Source organism: Sciurus vulgaris (assembly GCF_902686455.1).
Source record: "Sciurus vulgaris genome assembly, chromosome: 1".
NCBI classification, from domain to species: domain Eukaryota; kingdom Metazoa; phylum Chordata; class Mammalia; order Rodentia; family Sciuridae; genus Sciurus; species Sciurus vulgaris.
This window is the reverse complement of record NC_136461.1, coordinates 89,561,637-89,582,100: the sequence shown is the minus strand read 5'-3', so window position 1 is coordinate 89,582,100 and position 20,464 is coordinate 89,561,637. Positions and strand designations below refer to the sequence as shown.

Sequence of the window (20,464 nt, the reverse complement as noted above, 5' to 3'; positions counted from 1 at the left end):
AAACTGAGGGCACTAACATTATATCTCTTGGTTTTAATTTCCCTGATTGCTAGTGAGGTTGAACATTTTTTTTTTTTCCTAGTGCTAGGGATCAAACTCAGGGCCTTGCGCATGCTGTGCAGATACTTTGCTACTGAGCTATAACCTCAGCCCTGAGAATCTTTTATGTATTTACTGGCCAGTCAGGTTTCCTCTTCTGTGAATTTGCCTATTTATATCCTTTGACCCCTTTTTTACTGAGTTGCTATCTTTTCTTACTGAATTGTCAGAGTTCTTTGTAATTCTGAATATTAATTATTGATGATTACATGTAACAAAAATATCTTTCCTCAAACTATGGTTTGGCTCCTCACTTGGTCTGACATATAGACATTTTTAGTTTTAATATATCTCCCCCAAAATTATCTATTTTTTCTTTATGGCTTATTTTTATTTTTGTATCTTGTTTGAAATCATTCATAGACCATGATCATAAAGTTTTGTTTTTAAATGCCAATCTTTTGTCCACTTGGAATTTATTTTTATGCACAGTGTGCCTATTAATGCTTTAGTTCACTGAAATGTGATTTTATCCTATCTCTCCACAATGCAACCATTTATGCTAAAGATAGCTTTGTCTCCACCATGTTAAATGTAGTATATATTTGTATTCACCTAGACATCAGCAACAAAAACACTAATTTCTCAGCTTTTCTATTATATGTTCATATCTTGTCGGTGGCCCTTTCACAGTCCTTCTCTTACTGATCCTCTCTTCTGAACTAGACCTCTAAATATTGGGAATGATAACAAAGCTCAATCTTTGGCCTTAACTATAAAAAAAAATTCCTTTTTACCATAATTGACTTTAAAACATTATATAAGCTGACAAATTCCTGAGTTTTATATTCATATAATCACTAGTTGACATCTCAATTTGAATGCTTTACAGGTATTTCAAACTTAATATGACTCAAAGAGAAGCCTTAAATTTCCTCCAAACCTGTCTTCCATATATCATTCTTTAGAGCACTCATTCACCCAATAATTTAATCTAAAAACCTAGGAATCATTATTCAAACTGGATTCCTCCCTTTTTCAGGCCTTCACGTATTCAATCTATTAGCAAGTCATATCAAATATAGTTCAAAAGAAGATATACAAATGGCCAAGAAGCACATGGAAGGTCATTGTTATTAGGGATTAGAGACATACAAGTTAAAACCCCAATGAAATACCATTTCATAAATACTTGAATGGATATGCAAGGGGGAAGGACAAGTTTAGATGAGGATGTAGAGAAAGTGGAACCTTTGTACAGTGCTAGTGGAAATGCAAAATGGTATGGGGCTGCTAGGGAAAATAATTTGACATTTCCTTGAAAAGGTAAACAAAGAATTACCAGATGACCCAGCAATTCCACTTCTAAAAGAAATGAAAGAAAGAAGTCAACCAGACGTTTGTACATCTATTGCATCATTACTCATTGTTCATTCCAGCATTATTCAGTATCAAAAGGTGGAACTACCCAAGTGTCCATCAACATTTGCATAAGTTTAAGTAAAATGTGGTACATTTTTACAATGAAATATTATTCAACCATAAAAAGAAATAAAGTTCTGATACATGTTACAACATGGATAAATCTTGAAAACATTACACCAAGTGAAATAAGTCAGACATAAAAGAATAAACGTTATAATTCAACTTATATGAAACATTTAGACTAGGCATTTTCATATAGACAGAAAGTAAATCATAGAGGGCTGGGGATGTAGGTCAGTGGTAGAGTGCTTGCCTAGCATGACTGAGGTTCTGGGTTCTAGTCCCAGAATAAAAAAATAAATAAATAAAATAAGTAAATTAGAAGTTACTGGGAAATGGAGATAAGGGCCAATGGGGGGAAGTAGTACCTAAGAGTTCCAGAGTTTGTTTCAGATGATGAAAAAGCTTTGAAAATTGGCCATGGTTGTACAACACTGCAAATTAATTGGCAATTAATGCCAATGACTTGTGCATTAAAAATCATTACAATGGCAAGTGCTACGAGAAATATATTTGTTACCACGATTTTTAAAAATGGATAAAATACTCCAAAAACCACTGAAGAGTACACTTAAAATTGAAGAATACATGCACCAGGCCCTGGGTTCAATCTCTAGTACTGCACCCACACACAAAGGTGACTTGGGGCTGGAGTATAGCTCAGTGATGATACAGCATGTGCTTAGCATGCAGGAGGCCTCAGGTTCAATCCCCAGCTCCAAAAAGAACAAAACAAAACAAGTGGTGCATGCCTGTAATCCCAGCTGAGGCACAAGTTCAAGGCCAGCCTGAGCATTTAGCAATACCGTGTCACGAAATAAAAATAAAAAGTGCTGGTGATGCAGCTCAGTATTAGACTGTCCCTGGATTCAATCCCTAGTACTGCAAATAACAACAAAACAAAACAAACAAAGAACAAGTGAATTGAATGGTTCATGAATTACATCTCAATGAAACTTTTTAAAAATTGTATCAAGGGCAGAGGATGTAGCTTGGTGGTAAAGTGTTTGCCTAGCATGCATGGGGTCCTGGGTTCAATTCTCAGTACCACAAATAAAGGGAGAACTGTATTAAGTTAGTGCTGAAATTATCAATGTAGCAAGTAAAATAAAAAATCTTACTTTAGTAAAAAATTATGACCACTTTAAAGTTCTAACAGTCACAGAATTATGGAGTTTACTTTTTTCAAATTATTGTACAATAATTATAAGAAACTATGATTCATATTTATAGTATTGATCAGAAGACATGAATCAGGCATGAATTAGGATAAAATGCCTTTATTCCCAAACTAAATACTAAGACAGACCTATGCAAGAGTTCAAATGTGTAGTTACCCATATGTTTACATATATATGTAAATTAAATTAGTCGCACTAAGTAAAAACAAAAACCTTGATACCTACTACTGTCTTTGTAGACTAATAAAAGGCAGGCCATTATCTTCAAAAGTTCAGCAACAACCACTGCTGTAGAAGACAGATAACGAGGTCCTTCCTCTTTTAAAGTCCTAGAATAACGCATTGTTAGAACCAAACTGGTAGTCTGAAAGACCAAAATTCCCAGGGAAAGGTATTTTAGGTTGGTGGACATTGTTTTATCTTCATTTGCCTGAAAAACAAAATAAACAGGGCAAGTAAATAAAATTACAAAATAGAGAAACAAACATCCAACAAGAGACTTCTGGTTCCAGACAAGATGGAATAAGCACCTATTTTTCCTTCTTAACCCAAATACAAAAAGGAACTACCAGAAGACTCTGAAAGGTGAAGAAAATAAAGGTAAATCAGCTGAAGACCTCAGGTTTCAAGGGATACCCCAATAATAAATTCCTTGGAGATTTTCTGCCCCCTTTATTTTCTACTCTGGACACCACAGTAAATCACAACCTGGAATTGCTAACAGGAATAGATCAATAACAACAACAAAGTAGTCACAAGAAAAATTCAGTTTCTCAAACCAAAAGACTTAACAGAGCAGTCCTAACACAGTTCTAAGATGACACAACAAAACCCATTAAACTGGGACAGAGCTATGTTGACCATCACCACTCAGAATCAATGAGAGCAGAGGTAGTGAGACCTTGTCTCTAAATAAAATACAAAATAGGGCTGGAGAGGTAGCCCTTCCTTATCCACTAGAGAATCTGCAACCACAGATACTATGGAGTAGAGCTCTGTTAACCATTTCTGATATACAAGATGAATATCAGCAAGGAGGCAGTACCCAGTGTCCCACTATTAATACAGATGTAAGTAGGAACCAGAGTTTCATAATACTCAAAATGTCCAAGATGCAATCCAAAATGAGTATACTCATCCCAAAAAACAGGAAAAATCTCAACTTGAATGAGTAAAGATAATCAAGAGACAATAATGCAGAGATGATACAGACACTGGAATTATCAGACCAGAATTTCGAAGAAGGCTGGGCACAGTGATGCACATCTATAATCCCAGCTACTCAGGTGGCTGAGGTAGGAGGATTGCACTATCTGTCTCAAAATAAAATAGAACTGGGATGCAGCTCAGTGGTAGAGCACTCGCTTAGCATGCGTGAAACCCTGAGTTCAATCACCAGTACTAAAAAACAACAAAAAACCATTCAAATAAGCTATCATAAAAATTCAGCAAGAAGCAATTACAGTCTTAAAATAATTTCAGAATCACAAAGATAATGAAAAATAATGCAGAAATCTGAAAATATATGTTCACACAAATACTTTTATATGAATGTTGATAGGAACTTATAAATAACTTAAATGTCCATTAGCTGGTGCATTATTAAACTTTGCTGTAGTTCTACAAAGGTACACTACTTGGCAATAAGAAAAGAGAAAATACAACATACTAATATAAAAAATATCAAAAGTCTCAAAAATATGAAACATACTGAACAAAAAATTTTAGACAAAACTGTATATACTACACAATTTCATTTTTATAAAATTTCAGAAAAGAAAAAGTAAAACTTATATGAAGTGATACATATAAACTTATGGTTGCCTGCAGCCAATGGCTGGAGTTGATGGTTGATTGCAAAGGGATAGCAAGAAATTTTTGTTGGTGATGGAAATATTCTGTATAGTGGATATATACTATATCAATTTTTCAGAACTCACTGAATCATACATTTAAATGGGCATATTTTACTGTATAAATTAAAACTCAATAAAGCAAATTTTAAAAATTATACATTGGCCAGGCACAGTAGTGCATGCCTTTAATCCCAGCGGCTCAGGAGGCTGAGGCAGAAGGATTGAGAGTTCAAAAGCCAGCCTCAACAAATGGCGAGGGCTTAAGCAACTCAGTGAGACCCTGTCTCTAAATAAAATACAAAATAGGGCTGGAGAGGTAGCTCAGAGGTTAAGTATCCCTGAGTTCAATCCCCAGTACAAAAAAAAAAAAAAAAAAATTAAAGATTCAACTAGGTATAGTGGCACAGGCCTATAAATTCCAGCTATATTAGGAGGCTGAGGTAGGATGATCTTAAAGTTCAAGATCAGCCTGGGAAACTTAGTGAAACTGTCCCAAAAATAAAATAAGTAGGGCTGGGGATATAGCTCAATGACATATTGCTCCTGGGTTTCATTCCCCAAACACTCAAAAATAATAATAATGATAAAGAATAAAAAGTTAAAGATTGAGGACATATTAAATAATAGCATTCCTCACCATGCTTTCCTCTAAACTTTGGTTCTGTTTCTGATTTCATGGATTAATGACAAGTATATTCCGTTATTCATCTAACTTTTGTCTTTTCCACGAGTCCATCTTCCACATCAAAATCTTTGATTACAATCTTTGTTTATAGTATATCTCTTTATAGTTCTCACAATAAAGCCACATTTACTGTTCTAGATATATGATTTTTCCTAATTATTGCAAGAGCATATAATATATTCAAATAGATTTAACAATTCTATATTATATTAGGCTACGTATCATGATTACAGAAACCTATTCTTTTAAAAATGTTTGTATTAGTGCATTATAGGTACATATAATATTGGGGTTCATTTTGACAATTATACAAGCATGGAATATAATTTGCTCTAATTCAGTCCCCAGTGCTCCTTCTTTTCCTCCCCTTCTTCCTTCCTCCTGTTCCTTTTCATCTACTGTACTGGTCTTTCTTCTATTTATTTATAGTTTTAAAAAATTAGTTCACTATATACATAAAGGTGAAATTCACTGGGTGCAGTGGTGCATACCTATAAACCCAGTGATTTGAGAAGTTGAGGCAGGAGGATCACAAGTTCAAGGCTAGCCTCAGCACTTAGCCAGTGCTAAGCAACTTAGTGAAGCCCTGTCTCAAAATAAAAAATAAAAATGTCTGGGGATGTGGTTCAGTGGTTAAGCACCCCTGGATTCAATCCCCAGTACCAAAACAATCAAAAGATAAAATTCACTGTGATATATCCATATATGTGCATTGGACAGTTTGGTCAGTTTCATCCCACCATTCTTTACTTTTCCTGTCCCACCTCCCTCCCTCTCCATTCCCTTCCCAAATTCCTCTGAATTCTCTCTGTTCTACTGATATACCTATTATTGAAGGCATAAAGTCTAGCTTACTAAATTTGACAACTCCTACCCTGCATATGCCTCGATCACAAACAATGTCACAACATGAATACAAGGATGAATTTTTAACGATGAAATATATATTCACTATTAAATACATATAAATATAATTATTCAAAAAATTATCTTAAGCATTGATTTGAATTTCAGAGACAAAAATTAAATAATATACCTCTGTTACACGAAGGATCAAGTTCAAAGGAAAGAATACATAGACTTTATCAAACATTTATCTCACTTTTGTAAACCTGCAATGGCAAAGGATCTAACATGAACTAAAATGACAGAAGTTTATAGGTGGAAGATGCTTTAGAAATCATTGAATATAATTTCATCATTTTAAAAATGAAGAAAATAGTAAATAGTGAAAGTCAGATGACTTGTTAAGTTCACATTCAGGTGATTAGAAATACCAGCTTATATAGTTAAATATTAGCTTTCCTGGTTCACACTACATGCTACTGTAAAATTCTAGGGACATCCTGGTTCTTTATCTCTGAATGGAAAGAGAGTAAGTTGCCAGCAACCTATATTTGGCATAGATATCTACTTCTCCTGGAAAATGTTAAACAATAATTTCAAATCTGTTCAAGGAAGTCTTTTGTTTAGTTTATGCTACCAAGATCATAATGTACTCGTTATAAAAGCAATTCCCTAACTCTTTTGCAAATAAAAATTTGAAAGGTCAGTTTCTAAGCTAGGGTATACTTTTAAAATTTTCTTTTTCATTTCCAAACATATACAATATCAATATAAACATTCATAATGATAATACAGTTCTCATTAATGTTCTTCATCTCTGATGTATTTGTTTTGGTACTAGGGATTGAATCCAGGAGTGCTTAACCACTAAGCCACATCCCTAGCTCTTTTTATTTTTTTATTTTGAGACAGGGTCTCATTAAGTTGCTTAAGGTCTCACTAAGTTGCTGAGGTTGGCTTTGAACTTGCGATCCTCCTGCCTCAGCCTCCTGAGTAGCTGGGATTACAGGCATGTGTCCCCATTCTCGGGCTATAACATATTTTTTTAACAAGTTGAAAAGTAGAATATATGCAAATAAGTGATCATTTCAATCAGAATACCTATAAAATTACAATTTAATTTACTATTCTATCAAAAGGATGAATAAACTCAAAGTGAAAATAATCAAAACAGTTGCATTTGTAGGATTATGCAAATACATAGTTTGGTTTTGGCATACAACATATGTAAAACTAAGCAAATGCACAGCAAATCACTAAATATAAACTGGCCAAAATAAAGATTATGTTCCATTGCTATGATTTATAAAATGAATATTATTTCTTCATTTGAATTTCTAAATTATTTTCACTTCAAAATTGAAAACTTAAAACAATTTCATATTTAAGATTTAATTTTAGTCCTTTTTACATGTTTTCTTACCCCAAATTTTCCTTTAATCCTCCCAGATGTTCTCAGTCCTCTTGCTTCCAGATTATTGTTTCATAAAAATTTCCTATAAGAAACTTAGCAATAATCAAGAAGAAACAGTACTAGATTCTTTCATATACATAGCCTCATGTGATGTACTATCAAAAATCTTGTTTTGGCTGGGTACAGTGGTGTACACATGCAATTCCAGCTACTAGGGAAGCTGAGGCAGGAGGATTACAAATTCAAGGTCAGCCTAGGCAACTTGGCAAGGCCATGGCTCAAAATTAAAAAAGAAAAAAAAAAAAAAAAAAAAAAAGGGCTAGTGTAAGATGTAGCTCAGTGGAACGCTGCCCCTGGATTTAATCCCCAGCATCACCAAAGCAGGGGGCGAGGCAGGGGTGACCAAAAACTTTATGTTTTTAAGATTTACTGTTAAAAACCTGTCAAAGTGCCCCTGGGTTCAAGTCCCAGTACCAAAATAACAACAAAACAAACAAACAACAACAACAAAAAAATCCACACAGCCAACAGGACTGGGGATACTGTTCAGTGGTATAGCACTTTACCAGAATGCATGAGGCCTTGGGTTGAATCCCCAGGTTTTGAAAAATAAATTAACTACTGTATAATTAACAATCCAGGGCATTTCAAGTGTTGGGCTAGTTCTACCACTAACTAAATCCTTAACCCTAAAGTAGACTGACTTATATAGCAATTATACTTTACCCCCATACTAAGGATTGAACCCAGGACCTTCTTTCCACTGAGCTGTATCTCCAGTTTTGTTTTTGTTTTTTTTTTTTTTGGAGGTAGGGTCTAGCTAAATTGCCCTGGTTGGCCTCAAAGCTGAGATCTTCCTGCCTCTGCCTCCAGAATTGCTGGGATTATAGGCATGCACCATTGCACTTGATTTACACTATTAGTAGTCCTAAAAGTCCATTTCAGTTCTTCTGAAGTCTTTTCTTTATTCACAAGGACTATTTCTGGGTTTGCTTTATCAGTCGAATAGATCTTTTTCTTTTTTGTGCTGCTGAGGATGGAACACAGGACCTCATACAAACTTGGAAAGGGCTCTACCACTAAGCTACACTCCCAGTCCCTCCTAATAGATTCTGCACTTGCTTATTAATTGCTACTTTTCATTTGAAGTTGGTTTAGTTTGCTAGTCATAAAGTTGAGCACTGTAACTTTAAAATCTCTTCTTATACCCGGTGAAAATATACAAAACTTCATTCACTAAGCTCCATTCATTTGAATTTGTTGAGTTTGCTAATGGCTTCACCAGAAAGTTCTTTTGCATTTTGTACCAAAAAATACATTAGTAAGCTTACTGCAAGTTCAAAGACATTCTCGCTAATTATTAAATAGTTTTAATTGAAAGGCAGGGGCTGGGACATAAACAAGTGTCAGAACACTTCCTTAGCATGGGTGAAGACCTGGATTTCATCCCCAACATTGCAAAAAAGAGGAAGGGGAGCAGGCAAGGAGGAAAAGAAATGGTTTTTCAAACATACTAGAAGGCATTAAAGTAGCTCCTAAACAGCCTTGCTTTATAAAGCTCAGTCGGCCAATTCCAAGTTGATTTACACATTTAAGGTCTGGGTGTAGCTCTGTAGTAGAATGCTTGCCTAGCATATCTTAGGCCCTGAGTTCAATCTCTAACACCAGAAATATATATACAAATGGCAACATATTATAGTACCTAATGTATATGTACTTTTTTTTTTCCTTATATTAAACACATTTGTTTACAACATGGATAGAGAATAAAGGGCTTAATATTAAGGCTGTATATGTACTATTACTACCACCCTCCCCCTAAACTAATCAGAATTACTGAGAAATCAGTTGTATATACCATCATTAATAGCATTGCAGATATGAAGTTCTGAAATATTCAAAACATAAATTAATATTTTATAATTTTGGGGGCTTTACTGGGAATTGAACCCAAACACTACCACTGAGGTACAACTCAGCCCTTTTTATTTTATTTTTGAGACAGTGTTTTGCTAAGTTGTGCTGGCTGGCCTTGGAACTTGTGATCCTCTTGCCTCAGCCTATCAAATTACTGGGATTACAGGAATGCATTACTGCAATGGGCTTTCTATTCATCTTTTCAAAGTTAAAATGGGTCCTTTGTAGAAAAATCTGAAAATCAGTATGGTTGTGGATTTATTTCTTATGGCTTACCAATATACAGCCAATATAATATTTAAGTCTATGTATGAAGCCTATCACTCTACTGAGACAAAATCTATATTTTGCTGATACTTGTGTCCAGCCATTAAAAATAAAAAACCTAAATGTTTAGTCAGTGTTTTAAAACTGCAATAAATACATACACATTTTTAAGACTATTGCATATATAAGATGTTGTAAATAAATTTTCTTTCTATTGTAAAAACAAGATTAAATTTCTAAGTTTTGATTTTTAGAGTGAACTACATTTATTAAACAATAATTGTGAAATATACTCCCTTAGTGTAATACGATAGTCCTCCAGAGGTTAATGACATAACAGAGTATTTGTGAAAAACACACGTTTTAAGTATTTTGCAAATATGTCTGCATTCTTCACTAGTCAGAAACAACTGCTGGTGTAAAAAACCTTTCAACATTTTTCCAAGTAAATGAACATGAAAAGTAAATATATACAGAAATGCTAAGCTCAGCTGCAATTTTTTTTTTGTCCATCATCTTCCATGATGCCAAAACTTTAAAATCTAGAAATAAGCTGTACACTAAATAATAACAAAATTCATCATGATTGATTTTATTTCTGACACTAATATTTATATTTTTAACTACCTCAGAAGTACATACAATACTTTAAAAAAAGCAATAATACAGGCTGGGGAGATAGCTCAGTTGGTAGAGGGCTTGCCCTGTAAGCACAAGGCCCTGGCTTTGATCCCCAGCACCACCCCCGCAAAAAAGCAATAATATTCTGTACTTGAAATCCATAAAAATCATATGGAAAATCCAAAAACTCTTTTTGTGTAAGTGAAAGAAATGAGGAAAAAGTAATTGATTTTGATTCTATGATAGAAAGAATAACTTCCACTAAATTTGTTCACTCATAAGTGCTTATGAAAGCAAAATCTTGTTCAATAACACTTTCTTGTTTGTTTTTTTTTAGTGCTGCTAAGAATTGAACCCAAGGCCTTTCTTGTTTGTTTTTTTTAGTGCTGCTAAGAATTGAACCCAAGGCCTACATGTGTTAGACAAACACTCTATCACTGAGCCACATATCCCCAGCCCAGTAACACTTACCCAACTCTTTTATCATTTATAGGTTCCTATTACATTCTAAGTTAAACAATGTTTTCATTGTTTCTCCTTTCCTTTCTTCCTCATGGTGTCATGTGTCTGTTTATATAAGACAATATCACCTGTATGTAAGTTACATTACTGTCAATTTTTAACTTATTTCACTGACTGCAGAGTTTCCATTACCTACCTGTAAGTAAAATCAATATACAAATATTTCTTCAATTATATAAATTTAAAATCTATGTCTTCCAATTTTTAGATAAAAAATTATTCAGTATTCTTTACATAAAGTCAGTGATTCAAAAAAAAATGATCTAATAAACAGAGCTATAAGATCCCCTTCCAAATGTGTGAAGCCAAGTAACACGGTACTCCTTCCCACCCTCCCATTTCCCCACCTATGTGCTATCCTGCTATACTATTTTCTGCTATGGTCATTTTCCACAAAATGCAGGAGTTAAAAGACATTCCATAGACAGCAGAGACTAATGTGAAAGCTGCATAGGGCCATTCATTACTAAAAGTTCAACACTTAGAAGAGAAGGAGCAGAAGTAAAAACAAACAACAACAACAACAAAAAAAAACACAGAGATAATATACAATTTTCCAGATGGCAATAAGCCATCAAATATTTAAGACATACTTAGTATGGTGAGGTACTGTGCATGCAATCATGAACAAGACAAACTGTTTCTTATTCTCTAGCATAAAGGCACATTACTCAAACAATTCAAAAAACAAACAAAAAAGAAATAGTATTTGTAAATTTCTATGACAGGAAAATAAAATAGAGGCACAAAAGAAAAATATTACAAGAAAATTATAATCTTGTTTTATGTCAACTTGGTTAAGCTCCAACAACATTGCCCCAAACCCATTCTCTGAATGGTGCTGAGTTCTAGTTGGTTAAACGCAAAATATGGACAAGAGTTAGAAAGTAGAAATGAAGCAAGATCCATCACTCTCTAAATATTGCCAGGTATACATGGTGGGAGGAAACTGAGATACTGATAAGCTCCAGTTTATCCCATCTCTACCTTGACCTAGGTCAGCTCTTCTTCCCAATTGCTAACCCACTGAGCAATAGGAGGCCAAGACCCTCCACCAGATTCTTTGTGAACACAAAAGGCAACTACACAGAACTGATAGCTTTTCATAAACCCTTCTACCAGTCTGATTTTATGGTACTACTCTGGCAGCAAGACATGGATGGATTCCTATAGTCCTCTGAAAACTCTGACTTGTCTAACCACACCAGTGTTTCAGGAGGGCTGCTTAGTGACCTTTCAGTAATCCTCCAACACCTTCTTCTTTGACCTTTACTTCCCCTGCCTCACCCACAATTGTGAAAAGTCTTGTTTCTATTATAAATCTTTCATCCCATAATACTAAAGGATTGTTTTCCTTACTGAACCCTAACAGATATTGTTATTGGTATCAAACGTGGTTGCAGGATAACAGAACCATGAGGTAATAGGAATCTGGAATCAGTTTTCTAATGTGACTAGATTAATGGTAAAGGAGGCACTGGTAGTTCACCAGGTAGAAGAATTACTTCAACTTTCACTTGTGCACAAATATCTGCAATCAAAATAAGACTCTAGATAACAAATAAGTTGCTGACACAGATATTTAATTGGAAACAGGAGAATAAATGTTTTCACTGATGGCTTCTAAGTTAATTAGAAATCTTAGAAAGGAAAGAATGAACCCAAGGCCCTAAAAATCACAACCCAAGAACCAATCAGAAAGCTTTTACAATGGCCCTAAAACAAAATTACACCTCACTTAGCAGCATGCTCGACATTTCTGAAATCCACAATCTGATCCTATGGTTGTCTGAAATAAAAGGCAATCTGATAGAATCTCATGATTCTACATTCTAAGTATTTTTTATAATCTCTATATCCCAGCACATTGAAATGTCTGGGAGCTTAATCATGGCTCCCAGAAGTATCAGGTCTTGATTCTTGGAACCTGTAAATTTTACCATCCTTGGAAAAAAGGGGATTTTGCAAATGAGATAAAGAATGTTAGGATTGGAAGATTCTCTAGGAATCAAATGGGTAGACCCTAAATGCCATTAAAAACGTTCTTATTAAGAGATGTACAAAAGAAGAGAACATATGAGGATCTAATGTATAGCATACTGAATAAAACTGTATGGTTTACTTGAGGAAGTAGATTTAAGTGTTCTCATATCCTCCACACACAAATAGTATGTACAATGATCCATATATTATTTAATCTGATTGAGCTGTTTCAAAATAGATATACCAATCATTGCATTGTGTACTTCATAATATAGATATAAAAATTTTACTTGTCAATTATACCTCAGTATATATGGAGACTGTGGGAGGAAAAGAGAGAGAGAGAGAGAGAGAGAGAGAGAGAGAGAGAGAAAGAGACAGACAGACAGACAGACAGACAGACACACCCTAGGAATTGAACTCAGGGTCTTGAGCATGCAGGCAAGCCCTCTATCACTGAGCTATGTTCCCAGACCAGGAGAAAAGGTGTTTTAAAGAAGAGAACCCATATACACAAGGGAAAGCAATACAAAGAAGGGGCAGAGAGAGATTTGAAGATGCTAGCCTTGAAAATTAGAGTGATGCAGACACAAGCCAAGGGATGTTGGCAGCTGTCAGAAACTAGAAGAGGAAAGAAATGGATCCCACTTCACTCCCTGAAGGGAGTAAAGCCTGCTGACATTTTGATTTTAGCCTGGTGAAATTGACTTTGAATTTCTGGTCTCCAGACCTATATGAGAATAAATTGCTGCTGTTTTAATCCACCATATTTGTGGAAATTTGTCATAGCAGCCACAGAAAATTAATACAAGGACCTGTCTTTATTTTTAAAAATTAATTATTCTCTATTCTATGTGTCTATTCAGATAGAAAGCATTTAATGTTTTAGAGGAAGACTGGTTAAAATTGTTTCACTGAGCTACACTACCAAGACCCTTTGCTGTTTTAAAAAAACAAAAGGCAAAAACACATACAGGTTGTCACTATTTTCATTAGTATCTGTTTTTATAAACTGAAATATTAATAGCATATAATCAGATATAAAGTTTATAAACTAGAAAAGTGCTAATTTTAAGTTTTCTGTCTATACTGTAATATTCAAGTTGATTCCTTTAAATATTAATTTATTGTTCAGTTTCAAATATACTACTTGTCGTCAAAACAATGCGATCTGAAACATAACTTCATGAAGAAAGTCAAACAGAGCAATTATTCTATAAGATAATGTTGCTCCCCATGCACTAACAATAACAAGGTTCTAGCATTTTTCAAAGATTTTTCATATATTTAAAATTAAGGTATATGAGAGTAATCAAGAATAAGGGGGCTCTTAGTATAGCTCAGTGGTACAACGTATGATTAGCATAAGCAAGGCCCTAGGTTCAATCCCTTGCCCAAAGGTGAGGGGAGTGGGAGAGGGAGAGGGAGAAGAATGTTATGTATTTAATTGAGCCTTAGAATAAGCCTAAAAGGTGAGTATCCTTAAAATGATTTTTTTTGTACCATTCAAAAACAATAAAATAATTTTAGGAAAATGTGCTTGATAGTGAAAATAATTTAACTGAAACTTAACAGAACATATAGAATGAGCTGGATTTTATCCTAGCTGGTAATTATATTTGGATAATTAATGAAAGATTACCACCTCCGCTAAAGATAAGATTCTAATACTAGAATTCAAATGCTGTGTAATTTCTTTTTTTTTCAACCACCATTCTTTCTAAACATGAAACTGCAGCCCCTTCCAGGTAATTCTACTGTCAGATATTTATATATATATATATATATATATATATATATATATACACACACTATGGGCTTATTGACTTAAATCACATAGAATATGAATTACATTAATTATGCTTATTCAATACTTACTATTCAAGTCTCATGTCGTCACCCTGCTTACTAATGGATGCGGCAGGCTTCAGACTCTTTTCAAAGCCAGTGTATTTTCTATACAGCAGATATCTTAATGAAATGAAGACTTGATCATGTTCTTTCCCTGCTTATTAAGTTTAACTGACTCTTCACCAAATGGATGACACAGTCCAAACCCCTTCAAATAGAACAGCTCCTCATAATCTGGTCCAAGCCTCAATTTCCTGCCATAAACTACTACCTGTATTCTTCATGCATTTTCTGAGCAAATATTTGTCTTTAAAAAAAAAAAAAAAAAAACTCTTTCCAAAGGACTGGGGACTAGTTCAGCTGCAGAATGATAGCCTAGCATATGCAAGGCCCTAGGTTCAATCCCTGGTAGTAGGGGGAAATAAACAAAAATAACTCTTTCCAGGGTTGGACCGATTGGTCAACAGTAGAATTCTTGCCTATCATTTGTAAGACCCACAATGTAAAAACTACAATTCTCCTTTTTCTACTGGCAGAATTTATATATATATATATATATATATATATCTTACAGGACTCAAACACAGGTCTCTGAGTAAAGTTTCCTGTCTTCCCAAGCAGATTGAATCCTTTCCCTAATATATTCCCATGCCATTTTGTACGTATCTTTTATAATAGCACTCAAAAATTTAATCAAACTAATTTGTTGACATATTTACATTTCCTTCACTTATGTATCATTGTATTTCCTGTATTTTCTTACCAGCACCTGTCACATATTAGGCACTGACTTATGTAAATCCTCAAAGAAAAGAATTATCTCTTTGTGAATTAAGTCTTTTTGTATAACACATAGAAGATTCAGATGAAGGTTGAAATTGGTTCCCATAAAATGTTTTCTAATAACTATAACTTCATAAGAGATATTAAATTAATGAGCCATGAACACCTACAATTTGTCAGATTTCTTGAGAGATGCTTTACAAGCATTATCTCAAGAATATTTAATCTGCCAAAGAATGTATTACTTCTTTTATAGATTAAGAAATTATGGTTCTGAGATATTAAGTATATGATTTGCCTTGCATAACATGTCTGACCTCAAATATGAACCAAGATTTTTCTCAAAGTATAACAGGGAGGTGCCTTCACCAAAAGCAGACCCTTTGCTTAGGTCTGCAGATGCCCAATGGGTAACTGAAAGCAGAATAGAGCTTGGCACGTCTGCTTTCCTTTTTGTCTGTCTCCTTTATTACCTGAAACTTTTGGGTCAGGTCCCTGCTCAACTCTGCATTTAAACATGTTAATCATTTATGGAAAGTTCATCTAAAACTGATAATACGAGGTTTATTAGCCCTAACTTTATCCAACCTATCTTGCCTCGCTTCAAGACTGAGGCAAGATTTGCAGCATCCTGTTTCAGATCCCTGGAGTGACACTTAGAAGTCACTAGTCTTTGTCCTACACAGAGGAGTCACCCCAAGATGAGACTGCCTCCCTAACCAGAAGAAATTATCTCCTGGGAACTAAATTACCCCTTTCCAGGATTACAGATCTGATAAGCATCCTGAGCAATAAACGGAAATCACCCCCTCAAGTGATAAAGACTTCTTCCTTCGAAACCATCTCACAGAACCAGAACTGAAAAAATGATCAACTAGATCACAGCTTAACCAAAACTCAGCAGTCTTACCCTCCCCCAATTTTTCCTCTACTTAAACCAAAAGCTCATGTATACACTCCAAAGACAAGGCTGCGACATATGATCTCACTTTGCCTTCCCTTATGGTCATCAATACGAGTTCTTTTCCTGCTTTTCACTGTAACCTTTTCTGTTTGATTTTTGGGGTGAGTGACCAGACCTGATTTTTTGGAAACCCCACAGTCAGACCTGGCTGAGGACTCTATTAACAAAGCCCAGGGTCTTTGCAATAAAGCCTGTGTTTAATCATGTCTAAGGATCAGCAGATAACTCACCACTGTACATGAAAATGTATGTCTCTGGACTCAGACTGCCTGAGCTCACAGTCTGACTTCACCACTTAATAACTATAGCACATTAAATAACAGTATGTACCTCACAGAGTAGTTATGAAGATTAAAGAATATAAATTAGATAAAGTGATTATTATATTATCATGCCTTCTTCAGATATTCATTCAATACCTTTATAAGATCTACTCATGGTGAAAAATCCTACTGGAAATGTTTAAAATTGGTCTTATGGCACATGTGAATTTAAGAAAAAATTCTTTAAAAAATTCTTCTTACCTAATTTTTACAGAAAAAACAACACAGAGCAGGTATAAAATCACAAATGGATACTTTCTTTGTGGAATGAAGTATTTCTTAGCACTTTATCTGAAGTGACCTAAAAGTTTCAGCTTAATTCTAATATCTACTATGTCACCTGACATACCATACCTTTTCAATCAAAATGCATATATTTAAATATACACCAATTTCTCTTAAAGTGATTCTTTGATTTCATTTGATATGGTATCTCCAATATGGATGGTAAACAGAGTTCTGGGCAGATATCTGCATAGAGAAGTTGAGTAACATCCTAGCTTCTAGGTTGTTCTCCTATTTACATATCAAATACCCTCCATTTAGTAACAAAACACATTTTTAAACAATAACTAAAAATATTAATAAGCTATGCATAGTAATGGCTCTGTAGTTTCAGCTACTCAGGAGACTGGGGTAGGAGGATCACTTGAATGCATGAGTTTGAGACCAGCCCACACAAAGCAAGAGTACCCATCTCTAAATATATAAATAACCATAGCACTACACTTTGTCATTAATGGGGAGAATTAAGATGAAGGCACTTAGCATACACCTGCTTTTTTTTTAAGCTACCAATTCATATTGATCTCACTTTAACAATAAATTCATTCCCAAGGATGACATTATTAACTATCAGTTTGATGTTCAAGTTGTTACCCAGTTTTATAATTTCACATACACATACCAAAAAAAATCCTGCAACTGATTAACATCAAATAGAATCTCTTCTCTCAAAAAATTTCAGGAAAGAGAAAAGAAGCTCAAGTCATACTTCTCAGCTACTGAATGATAAAATTGGGCTTTCAACTGATAGATTATTTCTATTGATTCTACTACCTACCCATTCATTCATTCAACATACTAAGTTCCTACTTAGTAAAAGGCACCTTTGAGGATACAAATTATATTCATTTCAAATATAACTGAAGTAGCCTAAGGAGTATGTATAGGACCTAGGGCAAATTATTTGACCTGAACTTCAATATTCTTACTTTATAAAAAAGAATGGAGACTATAAAAACTGTCCTACCTCAATACTTATTACTAGGATCAAATGAGGTACTCAACTGTGAACTAGAACAGAATTTCTTATATTTGATTATTAATGAAACTCTGACATAAGGTTACACCACAAGTTATCCTTGTCTCCAGAAGCAATATAAAAATTTGTTTCATTATATCACTTAATGTAACAAAAATTTACTAAGAGTCTAAAATATCATGATAGTGTGCAAGAGTACCAAAGTGCAAAAAATGTAAAAGGTACAATTACTTTCCTTAAAGAACTTAATTTCTAGTAGGGATAATAAAATTCTCAGAGTCACAGTACAGTATAAATTTAGCAAGTATTATAAGATTTATAAAGCCCAACACAAAGAGAAAATATATTTCAGACACATGGTAGAGTTCAGAAAGCATCATAAAAAAGAGGTGGCATATAAGGCATTAAAGAATAGAATTTTTATAAAGACCTTCCTTGTAGGAAAAAAAGTTATAAAAGCAAAGACTAAGGCAGGTAGGCATATAGTGTGTTCAGAAAATCCATTTCAAATTAACTACTGCAGTTTGACTAAAAAATAGATTAAGTGGAATAAGTAATTTTTAAAAAGAATAAAAGAGTCATATTGAGTTTTGGAAAGACTTAAATTTTGAAGGGCTTTGAATGCCTCCCTAAATAATTGAACATTTATAATGGAGCTGGAGGTGCAGTTCAGTGGTACAGCATTTGCTAGCATGCATAAGACACTGGGTTCTATCCCCAGCACCACAGGGGGAAAAAAAAAGAAATTTTATTCTGGAGCCAACACAATCACTGAGTACCCTGAGAAGAATGACCAAAGAACTGGCATAAGACCTTTGGATTTAAAAAGTAATTGAGGAGGGTTGGGGGTGAATTCAGTGGTAGAGCACTTGTTTAGCACGTGCAAGACCTTGGGTTCCATACTCAGCACCACCAATAAACCAAAAGGGGATGATGGAAGAGTGGATGGGGAACAGGCTGAAATCAGCAAGTACAGTTTGAAACCCACGGTGTGGTGCAAACAAAAGAGCAAAGAAGAGCCCACTTAGCACAGTGGTAGTGGGAATGAAGCAGGGAAGAATTAAGAAGGAAAGTTAGAATTAGAAATGTAAATTTAGAAGTTATTTGTTTAGAAGGAAACAAAGTGAATAAGACCACAAAATGAGAAATTGAACCAAATTTAATCTTTAACCACCAAAGCCCAAGACTGATAAAGATTTAACTCTGGTTCTATTTTTGCATTTAATGGAATATAATAAAAGATTTAGGCTTGTACTATAAAATGATGACATATAAATAGTTTACTATAAAGCAAGGCTCATTATTACATTTAATTATTCTTCAATTCATTTGAACTAGATCTTCCTGAACTGAGAGGTCTTTTTGTTGATTAAATGTTACTGAAAATTCTGTTCCTCAATACTCAGAACACACACACACACACACACACACAACCTTGTTGTGATGGTAATTTTACACGGTCTCAGACACTCCTTGCCTATTAGCCTTACCAGTGGTAGCCTTTCCATTTCTTGAAGTCCCTGTGACTTCTTGAGCGCAAAGTCCTGGTTTACTGCATCCGTGCCTATCACAGGGTTACACACTGAGCGGGAGCTCAGGGGACATTGACTGAAAGAATGATTGACCGCCAGCCTGGCCCACAAATCACTTTTCTCTGCACGCCAAGGGCTCAGAGCACACACTGCCGTTTTTATTCCCTTGACACACCCCTCTCCTCAGGACCTTTTTCCTCCTCCACCCAGCACATTCCGCACGTCGACGGTCGTGCAACGTGTCACCTCATCTGCTCCTACTCCTGCTTAACTAGTACTTCAGGTCCTCGACACCTTTCACTACACCCTGACAGACCTCACAGCCCCCTGCATGCCGCTTCGCAGTTGCCCAGCAGCAACGCAGCCGCCGTGTTCCCGGGACCCGCCCCTCCCCAGGAACGCTCAGGCCTCACCTCCCGCGCAGCTCTGCCAGCTGCACGCACTGGGGCCTGCGGCTCAGCAACGCCGGGCGCCCGAGGCCGCTGAGCCCGCCGGGTGCACCGCGACTGCTGACCCGCAGCGCCGCCAGCTCCCGCCGTCGTGGGTGCCACCTCGGTACAGCCCAGGCGTTTCCGGGTTCCCGCGGTCCCGTCCCCCAAATGCTCCGGCTTCCGCCTTGGCCCGGGCAAACGCCGTTCCCGGCTAGGCTTTGGCGGCTCCAGCTCTGCACTTGCCAGCTCTGCGCCTAAGGCGACCACACCTGGGCTGCTCTGCTAGGAGCCGCGGGTGCCGGTTTCGCGTCGCTTGACTGCTGGAAGCACTGCCTCTTTTTAGACACCTCTGGAGGGTTCCAGTCAAAAGGGATGATTCTCCCCGGGACTGACCGACTGTAAAGAGTGCCAGTCACAGTGACAAGCTGCTGGAGGAAGGGCAAAGTCCTTTGGGGCAAAGGACCCTGAGAGAGTGGGGAGGCGGATCTTGGATGCAGACT

The 20,464-nt window shown here is 35.7% G+C and overlaps 1 protein-coding gene across 3 annotated transcripts in view; it reads right to left on the bottom strand.

Annotated features, from left to right (window-relative positions):
- The window catches only part of SLC35A3 (solute carrier family 35 member A3), a 48,857-nt gene extending 28,625 nt beyond the window's left edge, over positions 1-20,232 (bottom strand). The window contains exons 1-2 of one of the 3 annotated variants that reach the window (XM_079110888.1): positions 19,947-20,232; positions 2,931-3,135 (exon numbers count right to left, since the gene is read on the bottom strand). In XM_079110888.1, coding sequence (XP_078967014.1) covers positions 2,931-3,117 — 187 coding nt within the window. In that variant the 5' untranslated portion in view covers positions 3,118-3,135; positions 19,947-20,232. Of the gene's footprint in view, positions 1-2,926; positions 3,136-19,491; positions 19,912-19,946 lie in introns of those variants that run through there. The other 2 variants (XM_079110886.1, XM_079110887.1) reach the window with 2 other exon arrangements.
- Between the last annotated feature and the right edge of the window lie 232 nt (positions 20,233-20,464).